We start from the raw sequence: 12,160 nt of genomic DNA, 5'->3' as shown, positions 1-12,160 counted from the left end.
TTGTTGTTTCGGCTATAAAGTACTATGATCTGATACTTTTCAAAAGATAAAAAAGGAAGAAATATCACAAAAAAATAGTTTATAAATAAAAAATAAATTGGTTACTATTCCATCGACTGCAGGATTAAATCAACTTGGCATTGATTTAATCTGAATTGGCGCGGCCTGGTGGTTTTTTCCCAATACTGTAGAAGACCACCTGGCTGACTCTCGAGTCAAATTTGACTGCAGACATGAATACAAAATTTGCCTACAGGTTGAAATAATCGCTTTCCGTTGGACGAGAGCTATTTTTCAAACGTCAATGTTTCTCACTTTAAATTTATTGAAAAATTGAAGCAAAGTTTGAACATAGTGGGACTAGAACCACGCATATGAAGTGCCGTTAAAAAAATGGATATTAACGATAAAAAAGGTGAAAATATGTTTTTTTAACGTGAAGATTGTTTTGGCATCTGAGTTCAAGTTGTCGTTGTTTAAATTTTAAGCTCCAACTAAATTATTTAACGTCATCTTTATCGTCACTACAATGTCATTTTTAGCATTTTATCTAGTTATTTTTGCATCTGTCTCATTTATTTTAGTTTCACATAATTTTTGGTATTTTTTCATAGAAAAATATGAATAATTTTCAAGCAAAACAACTTCGCTCAAATCAACCGGAGGAAAATTTCACCGCATTTATAGCTTTATAGCCTTTTGCATGGAGAGAGAGCAATGAGACTTCTATTCAACGCAATCTCCTTCAAAAGGCGGAAAGAAAGAAGAATAATGTGCGGTTAATTATTTGTCTCCTGCTTTTATAACGCACGGTGCATTAACAAATGTCTTCAATTTTATTCAAGAAGTTAAATATTCTAAAGTTGTGGTTAAGTTGTCCTTGTAGTTAAGATAGAAAAGAATATATATATATATATATATATACACACACACACACACACAATTGACTCTTTCTTGAAGTGATTTTACATAAAAGTTGTGATCTAAGCTTTCTAATCTTAGGTTCAAAGATTTTAGATCATTGATTTGTTACAAGGATTTGAAATTCATAGTTGGAAGATGCAAGGATATGATAAACTGTTGATTGATTGAGATATTTGCATCTTGAAATCTATGGATCTAAAATATCAATTCACGGAACCATGGATTTAAAGTGGGATCTTATTAAATAGGACCATTGAATTCAAAATTTGAGGTAATCAAGCGCCTTCTAAATGATTTGATTAACAGGGCTTCGTCACAAATGTAATGTAGAATGAGCCTAGCCAACTCGAGCTCCACTTGTACCCCCCACGTAAGCTCTGACTCAAGCTCAACTCATTTAATAGATGACTTGAGCTCAAGTTTCAGTCAAAAGTCAACTTGAAAAGTGAGTCGAGCTCGACTCTTTTAAACTCAACTTAGCTCATGTCTTCTTTGTTTGTTAATCTTCGCGAGTGTGTCATTAAATTTTTATGAATTAGCACCTTTTTGTGGTTTTTATTTACATTTAAAACAAAATACGAATCAAGTGACACAAGCTTTACCAAGTCGATCTCAAGCGAAGCAATATGTGACCCGAGTGGAGCTTGAGCTAGATGAGCTCGAGCTTGGCTCGGTCGTTGTACATTTCTAGTCTATGTTTTCGTAAGGCTGACTTGAAATTTTTAATGGATCCAACTCTTTTTGCTATTGTTGCGTGATCTTTCCTAAAGTTGAAAGTATAAAGCATTGATTTATTAAGTACGATCCAGACCACCCAATTTTAGGTGGAATTATCCATCCCATGAACGTATATTGGCAGAGCGAGTGTTGTCCACGGATCAGAGCCAGTACGTGAATTCGATCCAAAACTGTTTTTATTTCAGATCATGAGGCCTGATTAGCCAAAGTGAAATGAAATTTCAGATCATTTTTCATAGAACTCTTTACTTGGTAGTAAGAAATGCTAAAAACTTTGAATTAGGGGCGGAGCCAGCAATTTTTCATGAGGGGGCCAAATTAAAATTTCTAAATTTTGACATGCGTCGAAATATCATTTTTCAAATTTTTTATATAGGAAAAATATTTTTTTTTAAATTTACATGTAATTTAAAAAAAAAATTGAAGTGGGCCAGGGTCCATAAGAGCCCCCCGTTTTGCTCCGCCCCTGCTTGAAACTAGTTCATATAACTGGTTAAATATGTAACAACTCGTCCTACTTTTACATCAACATCGGGTTTCTCATGTTCAATTATTTGCTCTCTTATGTAAATGAATGCCCTTTTTGGATATTAAGTTTGTGAATGTCTTTCCAAATATTTTTTCTTGCTCTGACACTGATTCAAATAAATAAATATAAATATAAATAAATAAATAATTATATATATATATATATATATATATATTGAAAATTATTGTGTCAAAGATGCCAACTTCCTAGCTTCTTTGAAGAGCGGGTTATTTATAATGTTTCCACAATAAGAACCTCTCGTTTGAGTTGTCGCTACACTCTTATTATGGACGAAATTTATAATCTAAATTATTGAGCAATACATACAATTGATGACATAATCCGGAACCGAGAAATGAGTCCCTAATATGCTAAAAAAGTTCATGTTTACTTTAGCATAATCAAATTGCTTTCTTGACGTCTTCAAACTTCTTTGACAAGTGGAGAAGGTACATTAATGTAGAACATGCTTTTATTTTCAGTAGATATAAACAGATAATTTCGTTAAATAAGACGCTTCCAAAGAGTAATGGACGTGAAAAATGGCACCCTAGAGAGAGAATTCATGTGTGTGACATTTCTGGACCCCAAAATACTTTTATAATGGCAGTGCCGGATATTCAAAGCAAGACTTAAAAATCATAAACCTCCCATCGACAGAAAGCATTATTGCTTATAATCCAAGTGGACCAAGTCTACCTCCAAAAGCAACACAACTAAGTTGGCCACAGCAAACACGACTTCTCATTAATTGTTCTTTATTATTTGGCCACAGCAAACACTACTTTTCATTAATTGTTCTTTATTAGTGAGCAGGAAGATTATTTTATCCTACGGTTTGAGAGTCAAAACTTCTACTACTCTTTGTATCACACTTCAACTTGTATGTCAGTAATCCCTTGTTTGCAGCTTAAAAATTTAATTGATGTTCCAAAGATTCGAAACAAGAACTGGCCCCTACCAACTCCCACCCCAAACGATTGGATTAATCCCATTAGAGACAACTATTTCATTATTTAATTGCATTATTCTAAAAGCTATGCTATATGCGTTGTTCATATTATGCGTCATTCTAAAGCCGTGCCGTAGGTGTTGTTCATATTATGAAAATAACACAGCTTAATTGTGAACTAGTGTCAGGATACAACTATGGTTATATATTGCTTCTCACATCATAGACTCATGTTGCAGTCCTTAGCCTATTGTTCCTTGTGTCGCTTCTCAGACCTAGCCACGATTTCTAGCAGCTATGCTCAAATTAGGGAGGGACTATTAATTTTTCCTTATTATTTAATTGCGTTACTCGAAAGCTATGCCACAGAAGTTGCTGATATAATAAAAAATAACATGGATTGATTGTCATACAGGGTACAAGTATAGGCACAGATTGCATGTTACATCATAGACTCAATTTTGCACTCATTTCTGCGATACATCCTTTTTCTGTTTTAAACCCTGAAGGGCATATCTTGGGGTATTTATTTACATCACCGGCCAGTGATATGCTCAGGAAAATAAATCTGTGATGAGAAACTGTAATCGGACAAATAACTGGACTCTGAAAAAATTGCACTAGACAGATTTGAATATGAGTTTGTGCTTGAATACACAGGAATCTAATACTGGTACAGGGGGAAAGGATGAGAAAAGAAACTTTAAAACAACAACGTTTCACCTCCTACCAGCTTCCATATCAAGGCTTGGGTTACCATCATGCAGGCTATATTGTTCTATTTCCTCCTGCCTTGCAGAATCAGCCTGAACATGTCTGAATTGTAAATGGAGTTGATCAGAGTTCGATTGTCCTTGGGCGTTGCGTTCTTCCAACATCCGGAAATAAGCATATGGTCCCCAACCTGCAATATGAAAATAAAGCTCTTTATACATTGCATTTACAAGTGAAAGAGGGACGCATGTTAATCAAAACAACCCTCTGGAAGATACTTTCCTGTTACTCTCGTATATGTAAGTGCTGTGTGTGTGTGTGTGTTGGAGGGGTGGAGAGAGAGAGAGAGCGAGCAAGCGATCGAGAGAGAGAGAGAGAGAGAGAGAGAGAGAGAGAGAGAGAGAGAGAGAGAGAGAGCAATGGCAAATCATCATACAATGCTTTTGGAAAAAAGAAAATTAAAGGTAATAAGAATGCCACAAGAAAAGCAGAGGTAAGACGTACCCTCTGGATGATACGGAGCTGGGAAGAACTGCAGATAACAAAATGTAGCGACTGTCAAACCTGTGGAAGAGAGTGGATAACTTAGTAGCAAACAAGAACAAATATTTCACTTCTAACTCAGGAATTTTCAATTTATTGGCAATGCATATAGTACACAAACCTAGTAGGCCACCAGCGAACACATCCTGCCAATGATGCCAATAGTCATCTACTCGAGAAGTTCCAACAAGGGCTGCAAGCAGTAATGGCAGGAAGACAATGCAAAGCTTTGCTATATGACCTTTCTGATCGAAGGCTTTAAGTTTTCCGGATAGATATAGTGAAAGGAAGCCTAACCCCGCGAATGACCCTGCAAATATTATCAAATATTCAGTTATCGTTAGCATCTTATTGAATGACCTAGAACTAACCATCTATACATGCATAGCAAGATCATCATCATCTGGTGGAATAAAAACAACATCGCAAAGGCTTCCAGAAGCTGCAACTATAGGATTTAATTTGGAAAACACCTACCAAATGTTGCAGTAAGAAATACATGATTTTCCTGTGCAGAATTAAGACAACTCCTCCTCAAAAATTTATGCCCGCTAGGACTTCTAACCTAAAACTCTAGATATATATTCAAATACTGTAGTAAAAGACATATCGAGAGGGTCTTATGGAACATCTTCCTCTAAATCTCAGAAATGTACTGTGCTTTAAATATATGTAGTTTCCAAAATATCTGAAGGAAACATTTCAATGTGTTCCGTTTACAAAAAGATGGAAATCCTGTAACTAGACATTCGGGGCACATTTCATGTAGCTGTAGGAAAATCCTTCAAAATTTCAAATCTGATCCCTGCGCAACAAACATGCATCAAAATTGTTACTGTTCGGACGATTTCTGGAAACATATTTCCAGAAATTTCGTCCCACCCCTTACATCCGGGACGAAAAAGGTAACCATCATACTATTTGTCAGATTTTCCTTATCCTATGAGTTCATCCTTAACTTGACTTCCCAAGTATTCCACTTGATTCTTTTACTAATACTTAAATGTGGCAAGATCTAGAAGAAGCAAGATGAGGGTTCAATCAGGATAGAAGTTGCTCTACACATTATAACCATGTTGGAAACAAGTAGCAACACTTGATTGACATAAATAAGAAAAAAAGAGAAGCAGGAGATATCTGAGGAAAGGAAGGAAATGTTACAAGAAGTATGGCCGCTAGGGAAGCTCTTGTGCCCTTCTTTAATAACACTTTTGATTCCATGACAAATAACACCGCCTGTGACTGTATCATACACCTGAAAGGATCATACTCCCACAATTATTTGCAGGTACATGTTACATAAATCTATTTGCAAAATGAATAAGCTGGAATAATGCATAAAAAACGAATCGGAGCAAAATCTACAGATGGAAAGATGAAAACCTACATCCTTCCCATCTGGGAAGCACCGCCAGAAAAAGTCAGGCCGAGGTCGACCAACAGCATCTTTTATAGCATCAGTAATAACCGCCGTTATCAGTACGGAGTACAGAATTCCTGTTTAACCATGCAAGACGCTATTGTTAAGGCCAGTCTTTTTTAGCAAACTGGATATCATGAAAATTATTTGTCTTTCTGATGCAAGAATCAAAAAAGTGACAAAAGACAATCACCTAGTCTGTTATGCGAGTGAAGTGAAAAAAATTACCTAATACACCATGGTGAAAATCATACACATCTTTTCTGATTAGATAGATTACAAAGAAGATGATAAATGGTACCAAAATTCCAATTACCTGAAAAGAATAAATTAATGGAAACAAAAATATTGTACAAAATAAGTTAATATGGGAGATAAAATTTGCATGGAAAAGTCATCGTGCTTGCAAGTTGCAAGAAGGCAAACATACTGGAACAGCCCAAAATGGCACTGTATTGTCCTTCATTGGGTATTTCAAGTCTGTCATCATATCCTTCCCAACAAACCGGTAAAATGGGGATATAACTACCGCCAATATAAGCTCCAGAACCATAAGAAGTACAAGTATTATCCAATCATGCTTATGCAACCTTGCCACTTTAATTCCATGGGATTTGATTGTGTGGCAACCCAGTTGAATCTCTGGCATGTTTACCTGCCATGTGACAAAGCAAAGAGATTACTGCCGATTGCTTTCAAACAAAAGATAATGTTCAACCAGGTAATCTCATTTCTGAAACTTTATACTCGTCTATGGTTATAAGAAGAAACTTACCATAGTTTAACTGCCAAGTGACATGACTAGAAGAATGTTCAAGATATGCATGGAGCTCGGAGATACAGATAAGCACAACCACCAAAGGGAAAAGGGGAAAAAAGTCAAAAACAGAATATACGTTAGGGGGCCTGTCTATAGCTCTCTTTCAAGGCAAACTACCCTCGTCTGGTCGTTCATGTTTAAATTGTCATTGCTTCTGTTCTCGAGGACTATATCTTATCTAAATAAGATAATAATTACCGCATATGGTTAAATTGCCACTGGCGCTCTGTTCTCTCATGAACCAGAAACTCTAAATGATGGAAAAGGAAAAGTTAATTCCTTTTGCAGCACTGAAGCCGACCTAATGGTTTCTGTAGGCAGATCTGGGAAGACCTGGGATTCTTTTTAATGTAAATCTTTACACAAAGCTAATTTCAGATTTACACTTGGATGCGATAGAATAAGCATAAGAAGAAAAGCACTAACAGGCATGTAGGACGCAAAGAAGTGTAAGCTACAGCGCCGACGAAAATAATCCATACCACAAATCTCCGACGGAAAGAAGTGTAAGCTACAGCGCCGACGGAAATAATCCATACCACAAATCTCCAGAGTCCAAAATTTCAAACGACGGGCCATGAAACTCGATTACCCACTGCTGGAGTACATAAAAGTTCAACTCAAGTATTTGCGCAAACAAATGGGTCACAACGATAACAACCCAACTAAGAAATTCATTAACACAAAAGAGAAGAATGACACAATTAAACCAAGAAGGCAACATGTACAACCAAGATTTCCAGCATACCAATGCCAGGAACGAAAGAAAGAAAGAACAAAGGGACCCAGAGAAAAAGTAGACAACCACTTGAAATCCCATCAGAATGAAACCCATGAAACCCAAACAACAACCCATTCATCACACATGTAGAGACGCATTAGAGAAAAGGAAGGGGAGAGAAGCATCAAAATCTTACCCTGCAACAGAGCAATCCCAATTCAGAGAGGAACAAAGCGAGAGAACCGCAATTCCGAGAGGATGAAAGCGAGAGAACCCCAATTCAGAGAAAACAAAGGTAAAGATCCCTCCCCCTCCCCTTCTCTCGAGATGTTAGCACCGGAATGATGAGCAAACGCCAATCACAAAAGGAGGACGAAGCGGATTTGGCGCTGGCGTTAACTTGTCCCGAAAAGACAGACAAGAGACTTGGACTGAATGCCAAATAAAATAAAGCATGAACTGGGCCTCAGAATTTTTTTTCAAATCATGCGTGCCCCGACGCGCAGGAAACCCTTCCAGAAGGAGACGAACAACAAGATAACTACCAGGGGCGGCTGTATTTAGTGCGATTGCCTTTCCACGCCAACTCATTCTTTCTGTAACTCATCTCAGTGGGAACCGATGTTGTTGAAGTCCGAATTTGGACCGAATCGGCCACTGCGACTGAGCTGAATCAATTGGGGTTTCGGCTAAAAATAGTAAAAAAAGGAAGAAATATCTCAAATAAAATAATTTATAGATGAAAAAATAAATTGCTGTTGTATCGGATGAATAATCGAATCACTTCGCATTGATGTAATTTGAATTGGCACAGGCTGGCAGATTTTTCCCAACATTAGTGACGACCGCCTGGCGGCTCGAGTCAAATTTGACTCCAGGCGCGAAGAAAAAAAAAAATTCGCCCTTGGGATTCGATCAGAGGTCGAAACCGTCACTTTCTTATGGGTCCAGACCTGAGTGTTTTTCACTTTAAGTTTATCAAAGATTGAAGCAAAGTTTGAGGGAGAGTGAGACTTGAGCCACGCATAGGACGTGCCTTTAAAAAAAGTGATATTAACGTTAATAAAAGTTAAAAATGTTCGGTTTTTTTGGAAAAAAACGTGAATATTGTTTTGGCATCTTAGTTTAAGTTGTCATTGTTTGAACTTTAAGCTCCAAATAGATTATTTATCGTCACTTTTATCATCACTAAAATGTCATTTTTATCATTTTATCTACGCTTTTATTGAGTAAGTGAGGTTTTTAAGGTTTAAAAGAAAACTCAACTCCTTATCACCTGCTTTTGATTGTTTTTACTGAAGTCGGTGGTCTATCATTTAAAGTACAAAGGGTTGATGTTGCGAGGATTCGAAATGAGAACCGGCTGCCTACGGTTGCGCCAACGCTCCCTTTTGTTGGTGGTGTCCCTTTTATTTTAGTTTCACTTAACCTCTAAGATCTTTTCAGTTAAATATTTAATATTTTTCAAGCAAAGTTGGAATCTATGGGAGAAAAAATCTCTCCGCGTTTATAGCGTTATGGCTTTTGCGCGTGGAGAAAAAGCGACAACCATGAGAATCTAATCATAGACTGTTCTCATGACAATGGGACTTCCGCTCTACGCCAACTCCTTTGAGACGCCAAAGGAAAGAAAAAAATATGCGGTTATAAGTGTTTGTCTCCTGCTTTTATAATGCATGGGACATTAGTAAATGTCTCCAATTTGATTAAAAATTTGTTTCTTCTCAAGTTGTGCTTAAGTTGATCTTATAGTTTAAGACTAAAAAATTATTCGACACAATTTTGAACGACAATTGACTCTCTCTTAAAGTCAGGTTTTACATAAAAGTTGTGACCTATGCTTCTTAATCTTAACTTCACAGATTTAGATAATTGCTTTGTAACAAGGATTTGAAATTCTATATTTGAAAGATGCCAGAATATACTCTAAATTTGGCATCTCAAACACATGGATCTCAAGTGAGGTAATCAAGGGCCTTCTGAATGATTTGGTTAATGGGTCTTTCTAAGGGATGTCGAACAAGTCGAGTCAACTCGGGCTCCTCTTGAACTCACCCGTGTAAGCTCGACTCATTTAAACTCGACTTGGTTCATGTCTTTCCAGTTTGTTAATTTCGAAGGGCATATCAGTAATTTTTGTATGAATTATCACCTTTTTGAGTTTTTTTAATTAAAAAAAAACATGCGGATCAAGTGACACGATATTTACATAGTCGAACTCGAGCTCAGACTCAATTTACCGAGTCTAATTCAAGCTTACATCATAGAGCTCGACTCGACTCAGAGCCAAGCACATTTTAAATTTCTAGTCTTTGTTTTCGTAACGCAGACTTGCAATTTTTAAATGGATCCAACACTTTTAACGTCCTCTTCCCTAAAGTTGAGAGTATAAAGTATTGATTTGTTAAATGCGGTCTGGATTTGGTGCTTTTTTTAATATGATAAGATCTTTTATGTGGAATATCCATCCCATGGACGTATATTGGGGGAGCGCGTGTTGTCCGTGGATCAGACCTAATACATGAATCCGATCCAAAACTCTTTTTATTTTGCATGAAGGAGAAGATCTGATCAAGTACTTGGGTTGTATCAGGATGCTCGATTAGAGAAAGAAGTTGGGTATGAAATGAAATTTCAGATCAAACCATACTTTTGGTTTGAGGTTGGATTAAAATCTATAAATTTCGAATGTGAAATACATTGTTGTATCTGCGGTCGCGGCTACTTTATGATTTCTTTTAGTTGGTGCTTTTATCAACCATATTGATAAGAATAGACCTATGGTTTACCCTGTTGGACTTGAATATTGACCTTATGCTTATGATACGTGAAATGGATCCAATCACCAATTTTGATTTTTCTATATGTCTCTTGGATCTGAATTTGTTTCATCCCTGGTAGCAAGGGATGCCAAACAGGGGAGGGGGGGCCGCCTAGGCCATGGCCTCACCCTAGCTAATGAAAAAAAAATTACATTGAAAAAAATATAATTTTTTAATTGCGTCATGTATTTTTTGCATTTGAATTCAATTTGGCTCTACCCAGATCTCGGTCCGCCCCTGAAGAAAATCCTGGCTCCGCTCCTGATGCCAAAAACTTGGAACTAGTTTATATAACTGTTGGATACTTATGCATAGGTTCTTCATGTTTAAATATTTGTTTTGTTATGTATATATGAGCGTTCTTTTGAATATGAAAATTTGTAAATAAGTGTTTTTTCATAATTTTTTTTTGCTTGGCCACTGATCCAAACCAAAACTACTGACAAAGATGTCGACTTCGTTTAATGTCTTGCCAATGTTTCCACAAAAGGCTCTCGTTTGAGTTGTCGGTGCACTCTTCTTACTACGGACGAAATATGTAACCTAAATTATTGAGCAATACATACGATTGATGACATAATCCTCAACAGGAAAGGATGCACAGGCCAGAACCAGAAAATTTTAGCTAAAGGGCACCAAATATAAAAGTTAAAATTTTTAGGGGCTTCAGATGTAAGTAATAAAAATACTAAAAAAATATCAATACAAAATTAATATTTTTTTTTGGTTCAGAGTGGGCAACTGCCCACACCTCCCTCGGCCCCTGCTAATGTGCCAAAAAAGATCCATGTTTGTTTTAATTCTCACTGTAAGTTGTTTTGTTTGCACATCGATTAATCTTTGGATGTGTCTGGTTTAATGAAATTCTTTTCAGCTTTCTCTCTCTCTCTCAACAATTTAAAAAAGAAAAAAATCAGTTGCCCCTTTACAGTTAGAGTGCAAACACCTCTTAGAGCCCATGTGATATGCCTCTCAACTAAGGTTGGGCATGGGTCCTCCACCTGATGGGTAGTTGGGTATCCAACCTAAAACTGACTGGGTCCGGGGTTTAATGGGTCAAAAATAATTGAGTCTGGCAAGGTTTGAAAAGTTAATGGGTGGAGCCTCAGTCCAACTGCTGGGCTGACAATCTCTTTATTTCTTTTCTACTAAGTTTGGTCAAGTACCCACTTGTGTCGAGCAATGAGCTCAACAATTACTCAATCAGGTCGGCCCGACCTCGCCCAATGCCTAGCCTTATTTCTCAATTGGAAATGAAATCTCAAGGATGGTCATGCCTATTTTAGTTTCATTAGCTGCCCTGCCTATTGGATCTCCTCACTTTATGCAGGCAAAAAAAAATATTTAATTTAATTTTAAGTTTTTTTATTAATAATCCAAAATTTTAAAAAGGGTCGGATTACTTTATTATTTTACAATGCTGCTTCTCTCTTTTATTTTTTGGATGCACCATATTCGCATATTGGTGTATGAATTTTAATGTGTCAATATGATTAATGATTAAAATATTCTTAGTTTACACGAAAAAAAAAACTTTTCATAAAGACAAAGTTAAAAATAAAAAATAAAAAGACCATGAAAGATATTTCTTCTCATTCCTTCGTTACAGAGACGTATATGAGTTGGCTAGAACTTTTTTCTGCACCTACAACCCAATTTTTTTTTCTTATGATTTGTTAATCATTAAACTATTATCATTACTTGTAAACAATTCTATTGTTAATTTCATTGTTTAATATATATACACACATTATTATTGCTATTCAGAGTCATTTAACTCACTCATGAGGGTAGTTGGAATCATTGTAACCATTGAATGGTTGAGAGAAAAACAAAGATAAAAAATGTATGAATTAATATTGTGCAACAAAAATTCCCAACATATATTATTTTTCAAATATTTATATGTGTAATTAGGTGACCTAAAAAACAAGAAAGTCAATGTTGTCATATGACAGATTGTTGTGGATGGCCAAA

The 12,160-nt window shown here is 36.3% G+C and overlaps 1 protein-coding gene across 1 annotated transcript; it reads right to left on the bottom strand.

Moving 5' to 3' along the window:
- Positions 1 to 3,524: 3,524 nt before the first annotated feature.
- On the bottom strand, positions 3,525 to 7,941 carry LOC116248588 (lipid phosphate phosphatase 2-like). Its single transcript, XM_031621469.2, has 8 exons — positions 7,558 to 7,941; positions 6,251 to 6,475; positions 6,049 to 6,136; positions 5,788 to 5,897; positions 5,562 to 5,655; positions 4,522 to 4,710; positions 4,362 to 4,421; positions 3,525 to 4,047 (listed from the first exon to the last, which is right to left on the bottom strand). The coding sequence occupies exons 2-8, from the start codon at positions 6,467 to 6,469 to the stop codon at positions 3,863 to 3,865; spliced, it is 945 nt and encodes a 314-aa protein (XP_031477329.1). The 5' UTR covers positions 6,470 to 6,475; positions 7,558 to 7,941; the 3' UTR covers positions 3,525 to 3,862.
- Between the last annotated feature and the right edge of the window lie 4,219 nt (positions 7,942 to 12,160).

This window comes from Nymphaea colorata, chromosome 2, assembly GCF_008831285.2.
Source record: "Nymphaea colorata isolate Beijing-Zhang1983 chromosome 2, ASM883128v2, whole genome shotgun sequence".
NCBI lineage: Eukaryota > Viridiplantae > Streptophyta > Magnoliopsida > Nymphaeales > Nymphaeaceae > Nymphaea > Nymphaea colorata.
Note: the sequence above shows the minus strand (reverse complement) of the source record. Positions and strands in the feature narration are given on the sequence as shown.